General features: G+C 43.9%; 1 protein-coding gene and 1 long non-coding RNA gene across 9 annotated transcripts in view; both read right to left on the bottom strand.

Moving 5' to 3' along the window:
• Positions 1-1168: 1168 nt before the first annotated feature.
• On the bottom strand, positions 1169-13297 carry LOC147653113 (uncharacterized). 2 transcript variants are annotated; one of them, XR_015286770.1, is made up of 4 exons: positions 10735-13297; positions 5300-5344; positions 4375-4496; positions 1169-3870 (listed from the first exon to the last, which is right to left on the bottom strand). It is a non-coding gene; the product is annotated as an uncharacterized LOC147653113 (long non-coding RNA). The 2 variants fall into 2 exon arrangements; XR_015286769.1 differs by lacking the exon at positions 5300-5344.
• Positions 13298-16859: 3562 nt separating this feature from the next.
• The window catches only part of GPRIN3 (GPRIN family member 3), a 62268-nt gene continuing 52133 nt past the window's right edge, over positions 16860-26994 (bottom strand). For all 7 annotated transcript variants that reach the window (XM_086888661.1, XM_086888660.1, XM_086888659.1 and 4 more), the window contains one exon: positions 16860-25564. In XM_086888661.1, the coding sequence (XP_086744787.1) occupies positions 23094-25472 (2379 nt within the window). In that variant the 5' untranslated portion in view covers positions 25473-25564 and the 3' untranslated portion in view covers positions 16860-23093. The remainder of the gene's footprint in view (positions 25565-26994) is intronic.

Raw genomic sequence — 26994 nt, 5'->3', positions numbered from 1 at the left:
AATCTACCCTCAAGAAGTTTGCTGATGACCCAAAACTGAGAGGAGTGGCTGATACTCAGGAGGCTTGTGCTGCCATCCAGGGGGAACTCGACAGGCAGGCAAAATGGGCTGAACAAAACCTCATGCAGTTCAACAAGGCACAGTGCAGACTCCTCCTGCATCTGGGGAGAAACATTCCTACACATCAGTACCTGGTGGGGGCCAAGTGTTTGTAAAGCAGCTGTACAGCAAAGGACGTGGGGATCCTGGTGGACACCGAGCTGACCATAAGTTATCATCATGCCCTTGCAACAAGGAAGCCCACCAAATTCTTCAAGAGAAATTACAAGGAGCATTGCCAGCAGGATGTGATCCTTCCTCTAGCACTGGTGAGACACATATGGAGTGCTGAGTCCAGCCCTGGGCTCCCCATACAAGGAAAATATGGATTTGCTGGAGTGAAACCTCAGGATGGGCCAGAAGGTGATGAAGGGAATGGACTATCTGTCATACAAGGAGAAACTGTGAGCTAGGACTGTACAACCTCAAAAAGAGACAGCTGAGGGAGGAACTCATCAATGTGTAAAAATATCTGATATGGGGGGAAGGGATAGAGAAGGTGGAGCCCAACTCTACTCAGTGCTATCCAATAGGCACAAATGTAAGTACATAAAATCCCATTCAACCACAGAATGAAACATACTTTTTTCCCCTTTCTGTGAGAGAGTTCAAACACTGGCACAGGTTCCCCAGAGAGGTTCCTCCATCATTGCTGGTACTCAAAACCCAACTGGACATGGCCTTGAGAAACCTCCTCTAGCTGACTGTGCTCTGAGCTTGGGGGTTGATCTCAGCAGACAGTCCAGCAGCAGCTGCCACAGATCCCATGCTAAAATCAGATTTACATTAAGATTTTTCATCTTACTTTTCCTGGTGAGTAAAATAAAACTTTTAAAGTATAGCAGTGCAGCTGCCTTATTCTGCTCAACCATGAAATAATAGTCATTAAAATATACTCAAGCCAAAGGCACTAACAGCCAATTATCCTACAAGTGGTGGTTTCTGCAGAGCTAACCTTTTAGTCTTTACTCTTTTTCCAATGCTACTGTGCTTACATTGGAATCTAAATGGACAGTATTGGTTCAAGTCTAAAATGTCTAAATAAAAGATACAGCCTAGCACAATGGAGTTACATCTGCTTTCCCTTTATTAACTTCTGCCTCCAAGGTTACAGGAACACTAAAAACAACTGCTCTCCTGCAAAAGTCCTTTCTGTTGCCAACTAAATCGTTGCTCTAAGTAAGGCCTGCTCCATAGTTTCCTCTTTCGTCCCAAAAGCAGAAAATGCATTTTAAACTTGCAGAGTATGCCAGTGAACCTCCTGGAACACTTATGGTTCTTCTAGTGCGGGCCAAGCCATATTAGCACCAAGATGCTGGGAAGCCTAAACACTCTTAGAAATACTGACTCTGCTGGTGAATCAAAGACTGAGTTACACAGGTCTGACTAATCATCAGTCTTCTGCAGACCGAGGAGATTCGCTGACCTCTCTCACCATCCAGGGGAAGTGTTTAAATGATCAAGTAAACAAAAATTGCAGGAAAGGAAAAAAGGAAGATTGCTGTAGAAAAGAACCCAATATTTGACAGACTTCAATGACTACCATCAAACTCATTTCAGCCATATTCCAGTCACGCCAGTTCAGTTCAGATGTTAATTCTAAAATCTTCCTGGTTTAGTGGTGGTCTTAGAAGTACTAAGTTTACAGTTGGACTCTATGATCTTAAGGGGCTTTTTCAACCTAAATGACTCCATGATCTATAGTATAATAAATGCACACATACTTTGTTATTGTCAGTGCTAAAGTTTGCAGCAGCAGAAACGTCAAACTAGTATCTTGGCAACCTCCACATTGGCAAAAAATTACTTAAATCATTATTTACTTCTTCAAGAATCAAACCCAGGGAAAACAAGAAATGTTGGTAACATGTACAGAAAGGCCAGTCACTAGAGAACCATAAGAACAGTTTCATTTTCCCGTTAGGAGCTGGCACAGGAGTCATCCACCATTACTTGTTGCAGAGTTGCTCATGATTTTGCTATGCTACAGCCACAGAAACCAGACGCTCCAAACAGCAGCTCTCACTCCTACCATATGGAGGTGACCATTCTACAAGGAGGAGACTTCATCTGGTACCACCAACATTGCTTTCTTTTTTTGGAACCTCAAGCAGTATTGAGATCACGTCAGTAAAATTGGTTTTCTTCACCTTGGAACTTACAGGCCAAAATCTGTTGCTGTTTTAAGCTACCTTTCACTTTAGAAAGTATTCATTGTTGTGAACACTGTCCTCATTTTCCACTTAGTTCAAACAAGAGGTGAAAGTTTGGAAAAATTTCTGCCAGGTTTAGTTTGTCTTTTAAAAAATTTTTTCCTTCTGCGTTCCCAGCGATAGAAACAAACCAGAACAAAAGGAAGGGCCAGGCTGAGCCCCACTCTTACAATTGGCACACAAACATGCTCATTAACCAAATGCATTGTATCTGACTCTGCTGACAACACAGAGCAGAAGCTGAATCACAGCTGAGCAGGGCTAGACAGAGCCTGAATTTGATGTAGTAGATGTTTGTGGAGTCAGTCCAGGAACATAAAAACCTGTTTTCTAACTCTGTGTCAGGAGTTACAGTCTGAGAGGAGCAACCTGCCAGGTACTAAATGAGAGCAGTACTGAGGTTCACAATAGGAAACCAACAAAACTTCTGATCAGCACAAAAATATCAGTGGGGTGTTTTACCCCTTGTTGATTTGTCTTCGAAAGTTTTTACCTATTTTTCAGCTGGTAATTTCCATAGAAAGAAGGATAGGACTGAAGTTTCCTGCAGCAAATGAAGGAGAATTTGGAGAAGCATTACAGAGCCAACATGTCACCCTTTCACAAAATACAAATGATGATTTGACAGTATTTGAAGTGTTCAAAGCAGCTTTGCTGTTACATACAGTATTTTACCACATCCTAATTACAAGTTTCTGGATCACTTGGCTAGTTGCAAAAAATCCTAGAGGCATAAAAATCAGAAAACAGAGGTAAATAGTTTATATGTGTTGTCGTGAAGATGATGGCATTTTTGGTGATGTTTTAAATATTTCAGATAGGCAGTACTGACACAAAGTTACTCAATGGAAAACAAAAGAGGAATAGCTCAGATTATTACTTTATATACCCATTGGACACACTTTCCACTGAACCATGAAGTTAATCTCTTCTTATCAATGCTGATTTATTACCACTTTTGCTTGCAAGGGCATATGTATAAAACATTAAATCACAGTATTATTTGCTCTTTCAACAGCCAAACCAAAGGCCAAAATACCAGGTTTGGATGACACCGACCTCCCACAGCTGCTCCCAGGTATTGATGCTATGTGAACAAAATGAGAACGAGTTGGGAGTGAGCAGAACCTCTATAACCTTGGAGGGCTTTTGCATCAATCACTTCACAATTTTAAATGCCAAATATTTAAAAATCAGCAATGAAGGTGTTTACACTCCCAGCCCACTGCAGCCAGTGTCTCTCGTTTCCAGGATTGGAGAGAAAACTGAAGCACCGCCAGACTGCACCTGTAGAAAATTTTAGCAGTTCTTGATATCTTGCTAGCTGTTCAACATTTTCCTGGACTGAATGGTTTGGTAGCATTTGCATTCTGCAGTCAAATCATACTTCTCCCACTAAGAAACCCACCAACTTCTCTCTGCTTGGTTTGTGTAAGAGATTCTATTGCTAACATATATGGTCTAGTTCAAATAGAAGTAACAGGACTTCTAAGTCCTTCAAACCTTGGCATTAGAACTAAATGTGTCTTAAAATCCTTCTTGGACCAGACCTGAAAACCTGTGGAAAGATTTAGGAAAATCATGTTGACAGTAAAACAACCTAAGCCATCAGGAAGGAGTAAAGAGTCTGATTTGGTAATAATGAGAAAAGGTCTGAGCTCTATTTATACTATTTTACTCTGTTAAAATTATAAGAGACTTGTAATTTTGCTCTGGGTTCCTCTGTCACAGTAAAACACTTTGTCTGGTTTCAAAGGTACTTCAGATACAACAGTGGACAGGCAGTGCTGATAGATGGCTCCTGTGCTATTACAGGACATCTGTCACACATATGATTAATATGTTAAATAATATAATATTTTATATATATATAATATATAATACAACACAACGTATCATATATTATTTGTCAGGGCACTTATTTGTCACTCTGAGCTTCATGCTGAGGTCTCAGAGGTCCTCAGAGACCACAGTGATGGCTTTTTGCTCTGGGACCCATATATTGTCCAGCCTAGCCTGCTGCTGGAGGAATGTGTTATCCAGATGACGTGCTGCTGCCCACCTGCAAACACAGCAGGACAGACACCTGAAGACTGTCCCTGTAGGATGCTTCTGACAAGATATCCTGTTTTTTTGCTGGGCCTCAAAGTTGGCATAAACTTGTTTCTGATGGGTTTCTTTCTGCTGGGAATTTAGAGGGAAAAACAAAATGATCCTCAAGGAAAAAAATTTTGTGAAATCAATATATAAATATAAACACTGAGCAAAATGTTTGCTCCTCATGTATCCATTTCTGGCCTTTCAAGGCCCTACTTACCAGAAAGAATAACATTACAAATTAATCTAAATGCAGTTGTCTGAGACCTCAGTTTCAGCATAGTGAAAAGCTGCCTGGTGAAAATGATGGGCTTGCTGTTACTTATGCCCTCCTTAAAATTGCTATTTTCATAGTACATTTTCACTGCAAGACATTTATTCTTTATAAAGATTTGGCAGATATGAACAAAACTAGGTATTAAAGCACTGGGATAACTTCATTAATTCCCTGAAGGGAGTGGTGCAGAGCAGACCCTCATAGCTTATGCTTTAAATCCAACACTAAAAATACAGTCTCAGCTGGTCCTTTAAAAAAAAACTAAAAAAGCTAATCCATAATGACTTGTCAAGACTCGCAGGACTTCCTTTTGTTCTTCTCCTTTATCCCTGAATCTGGGTACGTCTGAGAAGGTAAAAATATGCTCTTAAAGCCTTAAACTAGCATATGTTCACTCATCTAATTATTTCTACATGTAACATAAGGTGCAGCTAACAATAAATTTAAGGAGAATTGAAGATACTGCTTAGAGCTAAGGCAGCAGTACACTTTTTCCTTGTCATTGAAACAAACCGCAAAAAATGGACACTGATGATCAAGTAACGTTTGATGATCAAGTAATGCCACTGCAGAGTGGCAGTATAGTTCAGCCATGAAATACTCTTCCACACACCATCATGGATGACAGCCACCTCCCCTGCAACAAGCTGAAGACCTGCTGTAAAAGACAGGAAGCTTTAGAAATCAGAAGGCAGAAACTAGGAGATACTGAAAAACTACAGAAGAAATGCTTGATCTTGAAACAATGATGACTTCTCCTGATGAGGAGCTCTCTTGCTTCCACATGCACAATCCTCTAATTGCTTTAACATCCAGACCCTGAGCACTCATGCCCTCAGAGCTGCCAAAAAGCCCATTACTCCCTGTATCTCAAGTCGGGTGTAAAAAATACCCAGGAGACAAAACTGGAGAAAAACAGGGGACAAAACTTTAACATCTCCTGACGATGTTGCATGCATAGAGACAAAAGACCCACTGATGTAAACTGAGTGTTTGCCCCATCCCTCCACCTGTTTTAAGTGACTATACAGGCAATGCCAGCTCTGTCTCCACAGCTGGGCTGTTTCTTATCAGTCCAGATGCCTCAAGCTGTTATTAGCTATGATATTATTGATCATCATTATCTCTCAGACACATCTTCAGAGAGAGGCTTGAATTTGCAGATGTTCTCTGCCTCTCAAACCATCTCTGCTTGAACAGACCCATGAAATTTGGAATGCTAAATGCCCATTACCATAGACTTTCACTGCAATTAACTCCCTGACAACACGTGGTGAAGGGAATGAGCTGCCCTCAAAGCACTGCTGGAGATGTAATGTGCTCACCCAGAGCAGTGGACTGCCAGCTGAAAAGTTAACCCAATCTACATTGATGAGAATGGGATGGAAAGGTCATTTGATGATGACTAGCAACACCCCAAGCCTTCTGTTCAGTGTTATTAGCAGCCCCATGCATAGTAGCTATGAGGAGCTTCCTGTGCCTTCCTGGTAAGACCACATTGCTGGACTGGGTTTACATGGAGAAGTGCATGCGTTAACCAGGCACAAAACTGACATCAGGGCTGCATGTAAGAGTGCAGCCTTTCCCAAAGCAGAGGGGAAGCAACAGGACCCCAAGGCACAGCCACGTGGCCACAGTAGTGTTTTTGGGCCCTGCACGTGCTGAGGAAGGAAACTCCCAAGAGACTCCAGGAACCAGAGGGAGCTGAGGTGACAGGCTCTGGCTCTGCCAGCTGGGGTTGTGAAAGTCATATCCAGATATGGAAACAGCTACAGCAAACTAGAAACTCCCCCAGTCACTCCTGAATATAGACACTATGACAAGAAAACAACTAACTAAATCAAGGGCACTTCAGCAGGGGGTGGCATTAACAGCTCTGTCAGCTTCTCACAGCTTCTCATGAGTGACTGTGTTCAGGTAACAACAAGGTCACTCAGGAGGAAAGGGCCCCTTTACACCAGGAACTGTACAGCCTGGGGTAGTTTCCCTACACCTCTCCAAATCTGCAGTCCCAGGAAGTCTGTAACAAAACACAACAGTGAAACAAACAACTTGAGGTGAAAAAATAGTCAATAAATTCAGCTCTGTTAACTCTGAACGTGGAATTTCTCACAAAGGCTTCAGTCTCAAGATGTATGCCTAACCTCCTCCAAAATGGACAAAGCTCACTCTACCTACGGGTCAGCGGTCAAGATTCAGACCTTAGGTGTATGGAGTTATTCAAAGTTAATTCACCAGCAGCTATAAAGGACTGATGGCTTTGTTGAAGTCAATAACACCATGTTCATTAACTCCAATTGATAATTTGGCCCTTAGGGCTTGATTCAGACACAAATCTTTAATCAACTAAAAGCCAACATGAGAAGCTGCAGATGCATTTGTGGACAGCCCATTGATTAGAACAGGAAGAAAGAGGTTATTTTTCCACATATGTTTGACAGCTATGCTTTTTTATTGTTTTCAAATCCAACTCAGTCAAACCCAATATGACTCTTCAGAGGAAGCTACATAAACCAGAGTCCCTGCCCTTTAATACAAAAGGACAATGCAGTGCAGCTGAGGAGTAAGATGTGAATTATTACTCTCAATACACTGCAGTCTCATTACATTCCAGGGCAGTCGTCCGAGTCGATTGCAATGCCCAGAGTGCTGGCAATTGCAGTCCAGGGGCTGGCTGAACTAAAAGCCAAATAGGATGCTGAAGAATAGGTATGTGCAGATTCTCTCTGCCTTTCAGAGGGGAATTAAAGCTCTTAATTTTGTTTCCTGGTAAGAATCTCCCTGCTGAGCAATGCTGCTGTGCTCTGGTGCCCAAGGTTCTCCTGGAGTGACCACAGTTCAGGAATTTCTTTCGTCTTATCAACTCTTAAGGTTAAGGAGCAGAGCTAGAGATAAGACTTGCAGAGAAAATTCTAACTGAAAGGGTAAAGTAGAGGTGGGATTAAGCCAAAAGCAAATCCATTCTCCATCCAAATCTCTACAAGTCCCACACGGGATCCGAGGAAGAGTACCACATTAACATAACATCACACCTGGCCTGGACATGAGGGAGCTGTGCTTTCTCAGGCAAGGCAAAAAATCCCAGGCAGAGCTGGCTGCTGGCCAGCTTCCAGGCTGTGTCCACCTTGCAAAGGGATAGCTTGGCCCAAAGGCCAACATGGAGGCAACAGGACATTTGCTCCAAGAGGCTTCCCACAACCTTGCTCTCTGTCAAGAAAAGTCACGGCCACCTCCTTTCCTAGTGATCCAGGCAGGAATGTAAGCTGACATTGAAAAGTAACCAAAGCATGAACGGCTTGAGGGCAGCCTGGGCTGTGCCTCACTCACCCTTCTGCAGAGGACACGCTGTGCAGTGTCCCCACACAGCACCAGAGATGTGGAGGTGCCACATCCACCACTGAGGTGTGTCACTGGGCTGTTGGTGATGCTACTGAAGGTTTGTACAGAAGGTGCTTGAGAAAATCGAAAGACAAACATTGGTTTACACATTCTTCCAAGGAAGCATCATTATTTAATGCATTTAATCAGCAGAGATTCCCCCTTCATTCATTCATTTTGTCTGCTTAGCAAAGGGATGCCAAGGCTGTCTGTCTCTACTGGAGATCAACCCCGAGGCCTTTGCTCCCTGTTGAGCTCTGTGGGAGGTGAGCAAGCTCAGCTTCTGGAAGGCATTATCTTCTGTAAGGTTGTGTCCTTTGAGACATGGCAAACCCCTGTGACAAGAAAGTCTTCTGCAGGTTTAATCATCAGAAGGCACTGTCTTAGCCACCTGAACAGATTGTTTGTCTAATATATGCCAGAAAAACATGTTAACTAATTTCTGCACCCGGCTGACTGAGCTGGAACTTACGGGACTTGTGTGAAACATTCCCAAATGATTAAAATTGAATAATATTCCTGGGATCTGACACTGACACTGTGATATCTGACAGCCAGCATTGTTGCATACATTGCACCTTGTCCAGGCCATGAGCTGATGAACAGCTCATGGCTTTAAAAACCCCAAACCTGAGCACTTCCCGCATTCAAAGGAATAAAGTTTTAATGCCTGGGCTCAGTATAGAAGCTATAAAACATCCTGCAGTGTGGCTGCAGCATTTCTGGCTCCCCTGCTATCAGCACATCTGAGAAAAATGTTCTCTTAGACTAAGAGGAACAAACGCTGCACCCTCTGTTACAAGCAACATGGAAGCAAAGACTTTTTCTAAACCTTGCAGGTAATTACAAGATTAAGAAGGCTGTCTGTCTCTCTCAGACATTAGGGGCAAGGCTTAGAAGACCCATGCTGGGGTGCATAAATCATGAGCTGAAACCTACCTACACAGTAGTCCCCAAGATTCCCTGATGTCCAATGGCTTCAGAATTGCCTACCATAAAAGTGGCATCTAAACAAGTGAAAATTAAAACTGCCTCCACAATTGACAGGTTGGCTGTTTTGAGGGGAATTCATACAAAGTGACACAGTCCTGAGACTAACCCCTCCCTTGCTGGTTCAGCAGGCAGAGACAGCATCGCTCACCGGAATGAGACATGTGAGAACTAAACCTTGGGCCAACACAGCTGCCCTCTTTACTATAAATTGTAGTGCAGTGCAAGAGTCCTGCCAAGATCAGCTGTTTCCTCTAGATTTCTGTCAAGCTTTGACAGCTCATTAAAAGTTAGGAGGGGAAAAGGGTTTGATTTGCTTCACTTAGAAGCAAAGCATAGAGGCTTACCCTTTTGCACAAACAATGAAGAAAAAATGACCTTCACTCTTCCCAGCTTTTCTGTGCTGCACCATAGCTAACAGCAGGGGAGGACCCAGCTCTGAGCACAATTATTGCCAAAAGTCTTTTAGAGCTTTAAAATTGAATCTCCAGTCAGATACTAATTTGCACTGCAAGAAAAGATTTAGAGCTACGTGCAGGTTTACGGCATACAGCCGCATCGATTATGCTGAAAGCACCATTTCAGGCAATCTTTGCAGCCTGGAGAGCCAAACCTCACATTTCCCCCCACCCAAATTTGTTCCCCCCATGGACTCTTGTAAGGGCAGATCCACTGCAGGCCCTGCATGCCAAAGGCACAGCGTGAGAAAGAGTTAAGTATCCATGTGACACCGTGGCTGGTGCTGCTGCTGCCAGGAGCTGTCATGGAGTTTGTGTGCAGTGTGTTAGTGCAACATTAAAATCGATGTGCGCTCTGTATACCTGCAGGCACTGCTCAGTCCCTGGTAAACACAGCAGGCAGGGCCATGATGAGAGCTACAAGACAGAGGACTCAGTAACTCTGCTCTGTTTAAAAGAGATCTCATTTAAAGTGTGTGGCAATTCCATACAGCTTGCCAAGAACATCTAAAATATCAGAGCGCCCTTTTGTTCTTCTGTTAGAGCTTTAATGCTAAAAAAAGTGCTGACAATACCTTTTTATACAGGAAAAAGCTTTTGTGTCACATTTCTCTAATACTCCAGGAAGCTACCCAATCAATCTACATCTGCCTTTTCTAACTCTCAAACTTCAGTCAAAGCATTCTTCTCCCATTAAAACCAATGCGAACAATCTACCAGTGATTTCTTACTTCTTTTTACAGCTGTGTCTTGTGGCAAGGAAAAGAGAGGGAAGCAGTAAAACTTCTGGGGTAAAGCCTGGCCTTACAGAGTTTTGTGTGCCTCTCTGGTAAGTCCACACAGTTGAGCCACTTTGCACTCCCTGGGCTGCTCAGGTTGGTGGGGGCACAGGCTCAACTGCTGCAATCTTAGCTCTTTGTCCCTCTTTTCTTTGGACCTTCCTCTACTTGTTCTTACTCTTGGCTTGCAAAGCAAGACCCTTAAATTCAGCCAAGCATTTCAAACCACCTTATTCCTGCACTGAGAATCAAAACCTCTCCCTGAAGCTTTAAATTGCTCTGTATTAATAACACCATACACTCCATACAGCACAATATCCCATGTCTGTGTCCCTCCTCTCAATCAGACCCTCCATCCTCTCCTCTTAACAAAGTTTCACAACCCTTTGAACCAACCTTGAATAAAGGCATCACAGAAACAAGAACTTCATGTTGCACCTTACCGGCAGCATCCCTGATTACCTCAGCTGTTCTGCAGCATAGACAGTCTTGTCTGGAAGCTTTCCCATCTCTTCTGAGGGGGATCTTTAGAGCCCACTGTAATACCTAAGTCTCTGCTACAACTCACTGCATCTTCATCAGCTGCCTTTAGGCTCCTGGCTCCTATCTCCTGCTCAAGTAATAAAGAACACTTGTGCCCCTGCTCTCTCCCCAGCTCTCAGAGCCTCTACTGCCACCTGAGCTCAATGCTCATCACCAACACACCTGGTGTTTGCAAAGATGAGGAAAGATGGGAACCTCCTTTCTCGCTGTCCTTGTAAAGTCCAGCCTGCCAAGACCACTGATTAGAAATCAATCTTACAGAAAAGCTGCTCAGAGGCTTTTCACCTAAATGGATGTTTTCCTTTTAATGAGCTGTAGATCATTTTCACATACATTGCAGCACCTTGGAAAACATGTCAATCACTTGATTTTTGAAAGCCAAACTGTTCTAACAGTGCTGAAATGCCTTTGCAAAACATAGCTCATCTGTCTGGAAGGAGCATCCCAGGAAAAGGAACATTTAAACTAGCCCATTCCTTTCTCCACAGATCTTTCTCTTTACTATCCAAGCAAAGCTCTGCACAATGGTTTTCTTTCTAATTACACTTACTTGTAATTAGAAAGAAATGTAATGTACATGCTACACTCTCAGGCAAGGACACTGAAACCAAGCGTCCTTTTTCTCCTAGCATGAGGAAATGTAGGAGTTTGTGGCAGTTTTGGTTGGGCAGATGACCTTTTAAGGAAATAGGTCACAGCCCTGAAAGACTCAAATAATTTATCCAAGCAAAACTTGCCAAACAAGTTAAAGAAGTATGAAAGCTCTTTCTGGGGCTGGTATTGAATGTCTCACAATAATAGAAAAATATGTGATCAGAGCAGACTGCCAGAAAAAAGCACTGTGTACACTGTGCCATTATATATGTGCTTGGACAAGTAGAAGAGACAAATATGCCCCAGTAGAGGGAGGATTCAATGAAGGTATTTTCCCATTTTCTATTTGAGCCTACACTGGAGATAGAAAGGACCAGTTGTGCTGAAGCTGGACACAACCTTCCTATGTGTAGCTATTAAAAAAAGCTGCATCTATACCACATAGCTCTCCTTTTGTCAGGGGTAGGTTCTACAAAAGCTTCAGCTTCTAGTTCAGAAGAAATTAGGATAATTTAGGGACTGCCTTCAATTTTGGAGGCTCTCTCTACAGTGCCATCAATTAGCTTGCAGTAGTTATTCCAGCCTGTATGTGAGCCAGGCTGGAAAGAAAATACACAAATGAAATGGCACAGATTTTCTTCCTGAAAGCAAAGGAATGGACATTATGAGATGGTTACTGCAGTTTGTACTTTTGGAAAGTGTGCCACCTCAGGGAAATATCCAGTGAAAAAAAGAATAAATAGGACTGCTTTCTGCTCCACCTGTGCTACCCAAAGGGAACAGGCCAGAGAACCTGGCTTTGGCTTTGCAAGGGCAGAGAGATGAGTGACAGATGGGGAAGAGGCTACCTACCCACATCCAGCCCAGGAAGGAGAAGCCATGTACTGTCCATGTAGCTTGGACTCGGTTTAGTGATATCAGGGTATGTCCCCAAAGCACAGGAATGTACCTTAGGAAATGCAAGGCAGCTGCCAGTATCACTCACAGCAATGTCCAACAAGCGAGGAGCAAACGAGAGTGGAAAACCAACAACTTCACTCTTGAGCTGTCCTTCATCATCAACTGAGCCAAGCTGGAAAGGCAAGTGAGTTTGGGAGGAGAGACAGCACTGTCAGCTCCCAGGATAATAAAGCCCAAGATGACAATGCAGAGGACAGTGCTTTCCAGAGAGCTTCAGCTACAGTGAGTGCATTATTCTTCTCTAAAATGAGAGCAGGAAGGAGCTATAGTCTGTCAATGCACAAGCTGCACTGCAGGAAAGTTAGGGTGAATACCAGGAAGACTTTCCCAGCAGGGAAATATGTAAGATGCAGTGAGGCCATGTCAGTGAAGGCAAAGAGATAAACCTGTAATAAAGGATATTTCATGAAACTAACCAAAATTAGAGCATATTTTGCATTTGCCTTATGTAGTTTGTAGGACTCATTACAGGGGGCTTACTTAGACTGCTCTACACATCTTAGCTTCCTTAGCCAGCATTTCTCCTTTAAATAGCCAAAGAAATCACACAGGGTGCAGGGAGATATTTGGATACAGCCTGAGCAAGTGTCAGCTGTATTTATTCCCCATTTTTTCTCTCCTGCAGCCAGAAAAAAAAGGAAATGCCTGTCCACCAGCGTCTGCCTACAGAGCAGGTACTCAGAGTGTCCAAAACCTTAAGGGGAGCCCAGGAGGAGGGTGAATAATCCAATGCATGGAGACAGTATTTTCCCCAGAGGCTTTTCCCTAGCTTAAGACTTACTAAACCTAAGCAATTTCTCTCATTGACTGGCAGCCCAGTAGCTTTAAGAAGTAAGAGACACAAGAAGGGAAGAAACATGAGGAGCTCCCAACCCCAGGAGGGGGATGGCCTCACCTCTGCCAGTTCCCAGGCAGACCTGGTCTCCCCTCCTTCTTGCAGCCAGGGTGATACAGTCCAGCAGTTCCTGGCTCAGGCCAGACGTGGGGGCTTTGCAGAACCCAGCAGACATTCCTGCACACCAGCCATTCTCCAACAAGTGCTGAGGGAAAGGTGGGTGCCGAGTGGTTGTGCTCCAGCTGCCAGGGTGTTTTTCACCAGCCCATGAGAAAAATGTCCTTAACTGCTCAGCTCACTTATGTCTGATGTTATGTAAGTGGATTGAGAGAAAAAACAGTGCCATGAGCAGGTTTCTAATTAGGAAAAGAAATAAAAAGCATTATGGAATTAAGGCAAAACCTCAGCATGAATGACCCAAATCCCTTCCTTGTGCTGCAGTCCACAGCAGGCTATTAGAAAACTTTTTTTAAAAAGAAAGTTAATTCATCACTAAGATGGCACAGCAAAGGCAAATGCTTTTGTAGGCTGGCACCCGCTCTCCCAAGCAGCTGATCCCACTTAATTTGTCTATTGTAAGTGCAAAGGACACTTTAGAAAAAGATGTGCCTTGTGACACAAGCACTCCACTGCTGAAATATAACGAATAACAATGGGGCATACCACAGAGTCTTAGAATCATCAAGGTTGGGAGACACCTTTAAGATCATCAAGTCCAACCATCTACCCAGCACTACCATGGTAACTCGTAAATCATCACCCAGCACCACATCCAGACACCTGTTGAGCACCTCCAGAGATGATGACCCCATCACCTCCCTGGCCAACCTATCCTAGTGCCTGACCACTCTAACAGTGGAAAATATTTTTCTGATATCTAATTTGAATCTCCTGTGTCTCAAAGCCATTTCCTCTGGTCCTCACACTGCAGGCATAGCAGAAGAAACCAGTGCCCACCTCACTACAGCCTCCTTTCAGGGAGTTGTAGAGAAGGATGAGGTGCCTCCTGAACCTCCTCTAGACAAAACAACCCAAGCTCCCTCAGATGCTGCTTATAAGACATAAAACATGTTCTCTGACCTTTCACGAGCCTTCTTGCCTTTCTCTGGACATGTTCCAGTGTAAGAGCCTGACAGAGAGATGGGGACTTCAGACAGCTCTTCTTTAAAATACTGTTTATTGCATAGACTAGGTTACAGCAGCTGGGGGTCATGGGTGAGCCTACAGCTGCTGGCTATAGGCAAGCTGTGTGCCCTGAAGCTCCCTTTAGTTCTGGTTACAATGCATTATATATTTTTCTTTGCTGAGCATCTTAATACATAACAACCAATCAGCATGACACACAATACCTTTACATTTACATATAACTTATCAAAACTTCTAAAATTACTGTATTATGTTAGTGACTAACCAATCATGTGAGTTAGTAATTACATGTTAAACACTGAAACTTGTTTTGCAGTCAAAAATTCTTCTTGCTTTGGTAAAAGACATCTTTCTATCTACCTATGCTTTTTTACATGGTAGAAAACATGCTTTGTTCAAAGACCACTTAACCTGTTGGACCTTAGCCTTAAAACCTCCTTCCAAATTGACTAAACCTTTGTTCTAAACCTTCCAACAGGACTAAACCTTTATTCTCTTAGCTGTTTCAGCAACAACTGGCCCCAAAACCATTTTTCATATATCAAAGCTTGCTTTCATTTCTAGAGAACCTTCTGCTAAGCGTTCATATCTGTAAAACTTTTCTATTAGATTTTCATCCTTCCCAACACTCCAGCACCTAGATGGACATTTTAAAGGCCAGAACTGAACACAGCACTTAAGGTGTGGCCTCACCAGCACTGAGTTCAGGGGAGTGATCACCTCCCTAGTCCTGCTAACCATCCATATAATCACCGTACAATCACCATTTCCTAATTTGCACTGGCAGCTTTCTGTTGGTTGTCTGCACTGTCATTACTACTGAAAGCTACCTACAATAAATTACCTACTGTCACACTGGATATAGGTGTCTCATCAACAGTGACTTGCTTTGTGAACATGTCAATCCACTGGTCTCCATGACCTGGCCTTAGTAGGAGATAAGAGCACCCTACACTTCTCACCAATGAGGTCGTATTTCTTTAAATACTCAAGTTGCAGATGTAAGTGCTTATGTTTTAAAATACTGGCTAGCCAAACTAGTAATTTTATAGTTCTTATAGGAGTAATTTCAAATTTGCTGAGGAAATCTTCTCTTCCCTCACAATAATGCCTATTGTGAGTGGAAACACCTGCCACAGATTTTGCTGACATTTGAATCCCTAAGGGCATGACGGTTTCTCTAGCAGGTTAAGTGAAATAGATACCCAGGGAAGTAGTGTGGCTGTTTGGAAAGCTCACATCCTCAGTAAATCAGTTGATGTTTGAACAAGAAGCCAGACTTATTCTCTGGTTTTGAAGGCACCATCTCCCTGAAACTGCCATGTTACATGACAAAGTCTGCATCAGCCAGAAAATGTGCACTGGTCATCATTGGTTTGATAGGATGGTAGCTTATTTCTGCACTCATCCTTTTTCTGCTGGGTCAGTCCCCTCAGGGTGAGGGATCTTTAGGCTTTCTCCTTACTGCAGCAAGGCTACAAGGATGAAGTACAAAAGGGAGACCTCAGCTTTCCTGCCTACTAGGAGACCTTAACAATGGCAACACAGAGCTGAATGAACCAGACTGCCACAGGGAAGCACCCCACTCTGGCAGCTTGGGGACTAATGTTTGGCAGACACTGGCATGCAGGAATCTGAACCACAGGACAAGGAATCCAGCGAAGCTCATTAATAAAATACCTTCTGCAATTGCCAGAAGGACTAGGCAATTAGTTGAAGCACCCTGACAACTACAAGGCACAAATAGAGAAACACAAACAACTATTTTTGGGAATAGTCTCCATCTTGGGGTGAGCAGACAGAACATCTGTGGTAGCAGAGGCACCATGCAACTGCATTATCTCAGTCTGTTCTGCTCCTGTCCTCTCATCATAGTAAAGGAAGTTGCCAAGGTGGGGTCCTCATGCCTTCTAGAAGATAGGTACATAGATACACCAGATCTGTTACAGCACTAGGTCAAAATACTTACATAACCTGCTGTCTTATGCTGTTTTGTACCACGAGACAAAACTTCCCCTTTTTTGGGTTGGAAAATAATTACGGTGATGCCGATGCTCTCGGCTTTGTGTGTGGTGTGCAGGCACTGCTGCAGCAGTGACATGGCAGGGTTAGCTGCCTTTTCCAGCGTGGCTCAGGGGTGGCTGTGCCGGGTGGGCAATGTGTTGTGTGGCAGGGGGCTGCTGAAAGGCTGAGTGAATTTGTGCGGAAGGGCGGAGCAGCAGCTGATGCAGAAGAGCCTGTGCTCGTGAGCAGCTGTGCAAAGGCGACTGCACTTACACAGAAGGAAGCAGACTGGTCTCTTCTCCGGCAGGGACTGCACGTGGAAGCTTCCACCAGCAGGCTGAGCTTTGCGAGGTGCCAGATCTCAGACCTGAATCCATAAAGCCCTTCGTAGCTGCTCTTACACACATTCATAAATTCAGGCAGAATGTTCATCCTTAAAAGTCCTTTCTTTTCCCATGTCAGCCTACAAACAGAGACCCAGAATAATTAAGACAGTGCTCATTTTATTGTACTCAGCATGGAAACCAGATGTAAAACAGCAAAACATTAAATTCCTAAGGGACTCAATCGGGTGGGTAACATTGCTTTAGTATCACTTTAAGACTTTTCACATGCAAACTTCTGTTGGTATGTCTCAAATGAATGCCATGGTACACCTGGTAGCCTAAGACTAGCTTTATTTTGTACAGTACATCACGTTCAATCAGTGTAACTATAAATTTAATAAAGCCACAATAACAGCTGTTGTTAGAAGCCTCCAAGTTGTTTTTTTTTTCTGATGCTGGCTGACTCATGGCCATAGTTTTTTGAAATTAAAAGTTCAGATACGCTCCCCACCTTTAATTCTGGGTAGAAACTCCCAATACTCTTCAGTGTCACTGAGACCTTTACTTCACAATGCAGACTCGGTGATTTTATGTGCCACAAACACACACAAATGGTTCTCTTCCATTTTATGGAAATTCTTCAGGGCAGTGTCTAAACTTGCTTTTGATGTACTTGAAACTATTGATTGTGAACTGAGCTAAGGGAACTGTCAGGAGGACCCTCCAGCAGAAGGATTGCCTCTTATAGCAGAGCTTCTGGGAAGTATCTGAGAGACTTGTATTCTGCAGCAGACAACTGCTGGAGACTTTGCAAGCAGATTTGTCTTTTATTTCTACTCCAAGGACTGTCAGTCTTAGCAGAAAGCTAACAAAAACTCAAGGTCTGATACTTCAAATGGGGATTAGTTGACATGATTCTGTTCCTAAGGAGATCAGATGCTTCCTATCACCCAGAGTCTGCTTTTTAGAGACCAGAGAAGGAGAAACATTTAAACTTGCCTCAAGGTTGTGGAAAATGCTAAGCCTCCAGCATTCAATCAGAAGGGCAAAGGGAAAAAAATCATATTAGAGCATGAGTGATGCTTAAGACCTGCACACATATACTTGCCTTTTAAACAGGGACACACACACATAAGCTTACCTACATCAGGAGTTTTCCTAGAGGAAAAAATATTTCCTCTCTGTGTGATTTGTCTCAGTAATAACATCACTTTTCTTTAAAGAAGCCTGAATGGTGAAAAGTAGGTTTCACTTTGCAAAATCTTCTTTGCCAGGATTTGATGCAAAATTCACACTATAAACTAGGAAGGAAGAGCTACTCAGAAAAACACAAAGCAGAAAAAACAATAAATCTCAGAGTTTAAAAGTTTTTGAGTTTGGCTCAATTCAGCTGTAATACTTCAGTCTTCCTTTTAAACATCTACTGTGACTCAAGTGGGATTTTAATCCCATTTATTAATTTAGGCCCCTAAGAGAATATTAAGCTAGTTCAAGTAACAGGACCTGACCTTTGGGTCACACCACAGCATCCAATGGCACCAGAGATATTTTGTAGTGTGCAGTATTTGGATCTACCTGCATATCTTTGGGACCACTGAACACTCATACAGGCATCACAGAGACTCCAAAAAATAAACCAACCAAGATGGGTTACCGAGACAGGGAGTTCAGGAAAAGGAGGGAAGAGTTTCCCTCCAACCAGAGCCCTTAACTTTCTAAGCCCTAAGAGTCTGACAATCAATTTTCTGTCATTCAGAGCAGCCATTCCCACAAGCTGTGTGAAAGTTACTCTGTTGTGGTAGTATTTTGTGTTAATTTTTAAAAATTGTAGAAGGATAGACACAGAACAAGTAATGGAGCTAATAAGTTAACAAAATTTGTACTTTCATACAAACCTTGCACATACTGAGCTACCTAATGAAACACTGGTATGGTAAATTCCATGAAGTTTCCAAACTGAAAACCAATCTGAATTCATCATCAAAACTGATTTTCATTTGAATTTCCACTTCTAACTTTAACACTTCAACATAGTAATGAAACTCAAGACAAAAGGTAGTGCTGTCTTTAGAGCATGTATTAATTTTGAATCCCTTCAATATACTTCAAACAGTGCATTTTACAAGCTCTTCTGTTTTAGTGGCAGTAATAAACAAGTTGACTGCTTAGAGGTTTTGTTGAATCCTATTTGGATATATCTATAAATACCAGCAAAATATACAGCCTTTGGAAATATTCATTTTCCTAAAAGACATGGGACACCAACTAATAAAAAAAGCCAGGTGAGGTCAGAAAACAAGTGGGCAAAACAAACATAGGAATGGGAATTCATTGTGAAGCACCTACACCAGCTTTATTTTATTTTTCTTTTTGTCCTTCCCTCCCCATATTTCTCAGCAATTTCCTCTTCTGTATTCAAAACAATGTTTTCTTCTCCTGAAATGGAGAAGACAGATATTCCCCTTCTTGTCCCTTCAGCTCCTTCTCCACTCTTTTTTGCCAAACCAAGTCAGCAGAAATGAGGCAGAACTTCAGCACTTGTGCCCAAACAACATAAAACTGGCAGATCTCAACCAAGTGCACACATGGTTGTCACACTCACATGGGTATCACAGCCTCACATGAAATCCAGGACTGTATTACAAACTGCCTGCAATGAGATGCTCCTTCAACTCAGGTATGTATTGGTAACACTGAAATGTGCTTATTCTCATCTTAGCTAGTGGAAAGCCCCCTAAGTGAAACTAGAAGCAAATCTTCCATTCTTATTCACTGTTTTTACTAATGGTTCTTACTAAATCAGCCTTCCTAGAAGATGCAACTGGCAGGGAGGGGTTTCCTGACAATGAGCTTGTTTCCCAAAGTCTCTCATCTTGCAAAGAAATGAATTTAAGAGTACTTCAACTGGCTAGGCAGGTTTGGTTTTTTTTTATATAGATTTGCTCCTGGGAATGACAAAGCATTTTCTGTTCTGAACCCTCTTTTTATTAGCCCAAATGGATATCCTTTGTTGTTACCCATCCAAATACAATGTGATTCTGAGTCATTGGGCAGAGAAAAATAATGGGGTGGTGGCACACGGATCATCTCCCCCTAACCTGCCACATCACTACTACAAGCACATTTTCATTTTTGAGACTGACACCCAGAAAAGCCTTTCTTGGCTGCTACAAGCCCACTCAAATGCGTAATTGCTATCAAATGCAATATTTGCTAATTGCTACCCCCAAATGTGGTTGTTTTGCTGTTGGTGAAAGATGTTGTCATCAGTGAGGATTCACACTGTCACCTAGACATTGTGTGCAAGAGAAAGCACTAATCACCAGTGTTAAACTAGTGAGTTGCCTACAGTCTGCCCTAGCAAGGCACAGTCAAAACCTAAAATATTTTCCATGAGATGTGCTGGTGATTATCGACTCATTTTTATGTGTTGGCTTTTGGCACTTTATTGCTTGGCTACCAACACACATCTGCAGGACTTCTGCAGCCACCAGACAGTGCCATGGACAATTTCCATCTTTGCACTCGTATTTGCCCAGAACACAGGCTGAGCACTTCATTTTGTTTCAGTCAGGCCCATGCAGCTGTTCAGATGAGCCCACTCAGTAACTTGTCCATCGGCGCTTTGTAGTATGAATGCACTGGTGAAATTTTCCTAGAAGGAAGGTCATTTGGTGTTGGGAAGGGAGGGTGGTCCAGCCACTGAAGACTCACAGCTGAAAGAAGCTGCAAGGAACCAGGGGATATCTCTCATTCCTTGCAAAAAAGCAGTAAGTCCAGTGCTGCCCCAGCTCATTCATTGCCAAGCCTAGTTTGGTCTCAATAAAGCAACACATACACATGTCCTAGAAATACTTTGCAGAGCTGAAGCTGAAGGATAAAATTTATGGAAATCAGTGAATGAATGACAGCTGTTTATTCTCCTCTGGAAGAAAAAAATAGGACAATCCATTTGCATATCCAGACTGAGCATATTTGTAAAGGGGCAGTTCAGAGTAAGCTGGCTCACAGCTACAGCAAGGGAAATGCAGAGGGGGACGCAAGCTGAGCCAAGGGACACAGCTTCAGAGGAAGACAGGCTGGGCAACAGCTAGCAAGGGAAGGGGCAGAAGGGAAGCAAAAGATGCAGCACAGAGCCTTGGACCTGGACAGGACACAGCAAAAACTGCAGACAACTTGGGGAACCTCGTCAGGGCTGACACGGACACAATGTGGGAAGAGACACTGAACTTGTCAATTAACCTGACCTAATGATACTGTCAATATTAATCCCACACAAAATTTCACATGAAACTCACATCTCAGACACTGCTAGGAAGGGGGTGGAAACTAACTAACAGGGCAGTACTAACAGAAAAAAGGTTGAAGACTTTCCTCCTGGTAGGCAGAGATGGGAAGACACTCTCATATGTGGTGCTTCAGAATTAAAAACTCAGCACCATAAGTAGGAGAGAACTTGAAACAACATACAGAAATTGAACAAGGATGTGACATAAAGCCCCCTGGTATATATCTGAGGAAAACTACAAGTCAATTCAGTCCTATGCTTAGGGGCAACACTTTTCATTGCAGTGGATTAAAATGTTGTATTTTACAGTATTTTACTTTTCTGCTGGGGAAAAATTGACCCCAAATAGCTACTATGAAAGCTTGGCAGTTGATATACTCAAGAAGTCTGGCCTCCTAAATAACTAGGGACCACTTCAGGTTGACAGAAAAAAAAAAAAAAGAAAATAAAAAAGATCCTAATACTCATTTACATGGTGTAAACCTGCAAGATTTAGAGTAAGTTGTAAGAGCTACAGAGCGAGTCAGGTGTGTGGTACTAGAAACAGAAATAAATTATCATCATGATTCATGAAAAATCTTTAATGGACTAAAAGTATCTCCTATTTAACTCTAGTACTCTGCAGGATTACAATATCCAAATCATCAGTGCTTTGCGGGATTAATAACTAAATTTTCTACAAACTGCAGGAGTTCCCCAGCCTCCCATAATGAACTTTAGTGGACAAAATACAAAGCTACTGGGAAACACATTTCCCAAGTTTAAAAGTATTGAGAAATGAGACCAACATATATTTGAGACATTATTGTATATCATACTTCTGGAGAAACAGTCACTAAGCTACCTTTTATTAGCAGTTTCTACACCTAAGTTCAGAAATACAGCAAAGATTGTCTCAAGATTTCAGTACTGCTGCAAATTTTTCAAGTTAACAGTGTAATGGTTCATAATATAGAGCATTAGGTAAAATTAAATAACACACAGACTAAATAAATGGTATTCAGGTTATGAAAGGCAGCAAGAAAAGCACCAAAATACTGAAAAAAACCCAGTAGAGTTGGCTAAGTACTTAAAAGGGAAAAATAATATCAGTGTAACACACTAGACATAGAGGCTCATGGACCCCAATTCACAGGAAAGCCTGCTGCTATAGGAAAACATTACTGTGCATCTCTGGAGAGAGAAGAAAGATCCACATCACTTTATTTGAAGAGTGATTTAGAAGAGAGGTGTTCAGCGCTGTGGGAGGCTGGGAGCAGGGGCTGCCCACTGTGCCTGAGGAGGCAGAATGACTCCCTGCTTTTTAAAGACTTGGCAGGAGTACCAGAGCAAGGGTGGGCACCATCCTGCTGGATGCAGGTCCATCTACTGATGTGCTCTCCCATGCCTCGAACGGCTTATACCTTAAGAGTGGCCACTGCAGGGGACAAAAAGCATCTCTCTCACCTCCCCTTCTGGCCATCAGCATCCCACTGACTTAGCTTTTCCCAAAGAGAATCCTTCAGTCTTGATCCTCATTCTTTGCCTGGTTCTGCATTTCAAAAGGAGGGGAAGACCGGGCTCCCTGGGGCTTGCCTGAGAACAGGAGCCCACAGTATCGACAGAAGGGAGGCTGCTCAGTGATCAGTGTCCATAGCCTGTTCGTGGACTTGCCTCAGCACATGTAACTTACAAACCAGAAAAGATGTCTTGTGTTAGGTCTTTACAGCTGTTGAACCTAAATTCCACCTCCCTCAGCTTCCCCAAGTCCATCCCATTGAGTAAGACCTCATAATGCACATAAATAAATTCCCATAATTCTGACAATCCCTCTGCTTCCTGTTTTATCAGAAGGTGCTGCTCTCCCTGCAGCAAGGTGGCAATTGAAATTTGTGCTTTTGCTAAGTGCCTAGCTTTTCATCTGACAGCAGTCAAGGTTGGGGCATAATGTGGAAATACACCAGCTGTGACAATAATAATGGCAGGATGGAGCATGTGGCTAGTCAGAAAACAAAGGGGAATAATTTTCCACTGTTGCATCACAACCCCAATTACACAACCAAACAGCAGGACTTGAGGGGAGGGATTCTCTCCACTGCAGGTATTTAGGCACCCCTGCAAACCATGTCAGTCTAACACAGAAGAGGGAGCAGGTCGGACGCAGCAATTAGGACGCCTAAAATTCTGCAGCATGGACTGGAACATGTTGTGCTGCCTCCCTTTCAGTTTTTTATTTGAGGATGTATCTGAGGAAATGGATTTCCGGGTCTGACTGTTCTGGGCCCGGATCAGTTTCTCGTGTTCCCGTATTTGTCTCTGTAAGTGGTTCTGGATGGCAATTCCCAGGGATTCTGGATCGAGGGAAGCGCCATAAACCTCCCACGTCATTCCTTGCTCATCCCAAACAACATCCCTGACGTGTTTGGACTGCTTCACCTGTACTTTCGCCTCCGTGGCTGGGGTGGAGTGCTTTTTGTTCTCCCCCAGGTTTGGCACAGCCTGAGAGGAAGCAGGAATCACTGCAGTGTGGAGATCGTGTCTGGACTCCCTGGCCTGGGGGCCCTGTTGCTGGGGAGCTGCTGATGCTGCCATGGGAGGGGCAAGAGTTGCAGAACTCACACTCAGCTCAGGCATCAGTCCTGCCTGTAGGCTCTGGCCACCAGCCATCTGAGACTGGCCGCTGTCTCCGTGGCCTCTGCTCTCCTCACCTGCATCCTGTGAGCACGCCTTTGCATGGACAGTGGCAGGATGGCTGCCAACATTCAGTCCTCCTTTAGAATCAAGCACCACCAAGTCTTCTTCCTTTGTTTTTACCACAGATTGATTAGGACTGGCCTGCCCTTGACTCGCACCATTGCTTTGCACAGGCTTTTGCTCAGAGCTGCCCAGGACCTCCTGCTGCTTGACTTCAGTGTCCTTGCCAGAGAGTAAAGGTGAGTGGCTGCTTCCTGCAGGAGGGACGAGATCTCGCACGTTGTTCTGGGTTTTTGGGACAGTATCAGTGGAAGTGGTGCTTGGCTCACCAGTGCCACTCACAGCCTGTGATGGAGTGTGATTACTGGAGTCAACTCCAAGCTGCTCAACTGGGGTGGGCTTTGGTGGGACTGGAGCATCCTTTGGCAGCTGAGCAGCATCCTTGACATCACGGGCTGTACTGGTCATTTCAGCATCACCCACAGATGTTCCTTGGGAGGTAACAGCTGCAGGGGAGCAGGGGAGAACAGGTTTTGCATTATCTGCTGATCCTAGAGATGCCACATCAGATGGGACCCCAGGCAGTTTGACAGGCTGGGTTTGGGCTGAAGCAGTCACAGCCACAAGAGTCGATTTTGATGTGATACCAGGAGAAGATGGGTACTTTTGTTGTGAGGATAAACTGTCAGTAAGTGCAGCCTGGCTCTGCCCCATACCTCCTTGGTAAATTACATGCAGTTCTTCCCTCTCCTCTGGAGGAGGATTCCCTTTTAAGAAGGCAGCAAAGATGCTGGGACTGGTGGAAGCTGATTTGCTCTCCACAGTAGCCACAGCCTGAACCTCAGCATCCCGCCATGTCCTGCTTACAGCTTCCTGAGTAAAAGGGCTGCTCTCTGGCTGAGCTGTCATTGTACCTGTTTCTCTGAATTTGGAAAGCTGGGTGGGGTTTGGACTCCCAGGCATGGGGTCCAGGTTGTGTACAGGATGTGGACTCCCGTGGCCAGACTGGGCTGGTGCCTCGCTGCTCTGCACTGCTTCAGTTTTATCTGGGGGATGCAACTGCGCCGTGTCTGCAGTCCCACTGTTTGCCTCCAGACTGGTCTGCGGGTCTCTCCCCAGGTCAGCTGTGGTTTGCCTTGCTGGCAAGGCTGACTGACACACAGCAGAACCATTATTTTCTGCTGCCCTGTCTTTTTCCCCTCTTTGCAGAAGGTTTGCCTGAGAAGTATGACAGAATCGATTAACCCCAACAGGATCATCGGGGGAAGAATAATTTAACACTTCAAGCGCTGGCTGATCATCAGCTCCCTGAGGTTTCAAAGCAGAGTCCTCGATCTGTGTCAGGGAGCTCGTTTTAGCCTGGCTGCCTTGCACAAACTGCCGGGAGCTCTGGGGGGCTGGCATCATCTCTGGTCCTTGCCCCACCAAGAGGGCTCCCACTGCAGCAAGGGCTGGCGCTGCCGATGCCTGAATGCCCGCTGGCTGGGAACAACCAGTAGGCTTTACATCTGCAGGATGCCCCTCTGCAGTTGTGCTGGCCACCCTGGGAGAAAAGGCTTCCTGCTGGCTGTCATCATCTGTGTGGCACTGCTGGCACCTCTGTGTGCTGGCAGCACCTGCGCAGTTCAGGTCGAACAAGCAAACCCCAGCTGAGCTGGACGGTGTGCAGGGGATGCCATTGCTGGCCCTCTCGCCACTGGGGGGCTGGGGCTGGTGCTTAGCAGGCTGCAGGTCTCCCAGGTGCTCCTCCTCTGCAGCAGTTGAGACCAGGGAAAGCTTGGCAGATCTCACAGGATCTGGTACAGTCCCCATGGACTGTCCTCGAGATGTTGTTTGTCCTCAGCTTCTCACTGAAGTTTTCTTGCTGTCAGGTTTCTCGATGACAGGTTTCCTGTGAAGTTAATCTGTTAATGAAACAAACACAGTGTTAGCAGCAGTCAGATTTAAGAAAAGTACCCAGAACTAATTAATTTTACAGTGTGAAGAGAAATACTTGCAGTCAGGGGGGAAAGTGAAGCACCCAATTCTGCCTGAAAGTCACAAAAAAGATACAGATTTCAAGGATCTCCCAGTTCTCAGGTCTGTGTGAAGAAAACAATACTGGGGACAAAGCAACAAAGCTCCTGTGTTGTTGATGCATTAATGAAAATACTGACATGCCAAGAGGGAGGAAAAAAAAAATAAAATAAATATGAAAGAAGACATACAGACTTTGTGTGGAAGTTTGAGTCACAAAATATAATCTCTGTGATAATATTCTCTAGCAAGCCACCTGTGGAAGGAAATGCCTATGTACAGAACAGATCCCTAGGTTTTGAGTGGATTCCACATCTTCAGTGAACACCAGTTCCCCCTTCTTCTCAAGGACAGCCTTTCCAGCTCTACTACCAACAAGGACAGTCACAGGGGGAAACAGGTCAATTCAGACTAATGTGGATGAACCCAAACCTCACTGGTAAAAGGAATATGGAGGGATCACAACCTGCTGGGTGATGCAGATAGAAACCAAGAGGAGATACTGCACACCAGGGCTGTGCACATACTTACTTACTGCTGTCACACTTAGATCCTTTGAAATAATTACAAGGAAGCCAGCTTGATTAATAAATGGGGGTACAGATGACCTAGAAATCAACTTACAAGTAGGTGGTATGAAATTGAAAGTGGAACATTGCAGCAATGCAGAACAGGAGGGGTTCATGCCATACCCAGGAAAATGTGGGGGAGGGATTTTAAGCAGGTAGAACAGAGTTATCCAGATTGGAATCATGCCATAACTGCAGCGAAACCATCCTTTCAAACAGGAGGTGATCTCCAAACGTGGTTGTTGGATTTCCAAAGGGCTTAGCACTGCCCAGCCTGGATACTGCTAGAGATCAAGGATGGGACCCATGTCAGCAGAGTGTTGGTGGCCAGTGATAAAATCCCACCCCCACTCTTCTTTTTAAACTGCAGACTAACTGTGCTTGTTTAAAAAGCTTTCACTGGCTTATGCTGCCAGCAAAACACAGGTGTGAGACCTGGGAGACACCAGAGTTTTGTTAACCTGATGATGAGAGCATTGCTGTACCTGTTTGTGTGCCCCTGTCTCTGCAGGCACACATTAGGGTCTCCTGTGCTACATTACTAAGGAGATGCTGCTGGAAGCAGTAGAGCAATCACTCATCTATTCCAGACCCTCCCTACCCACTAGCAAAATCCACAAAAGCTCTCTCCAGAAAAATCTCTGCTTTCCTTTTCTCAGCCTGGATGGCAGTGGTATAACTTCCTTAGTTTCTCTAAAATCAGTCCCAAATTTCAGCATTTTAGGATACTTTAAAAGAGCAACAGGAGA

The sequence above is a fragment of the Cyanistes caeruleus genome, chromosome 5 (genome assembly GCF_971803275.1).
Source record: "Cyanistes caeruleus chromosome 5, bCyaCae1.hap1.1, whole genome shotgun sequence".
In the NCBI taxonomy this organism is placed as follows: domain Eukaryota; kingdom Metazoa; phylum Chordata; class Aves; order Passeriformes; family Paridae; genus Cyanistes; species Cyanistes caeruleus.
This window is presented reverse-complemented; position numbering and strand designations above follow the sequence as displayed.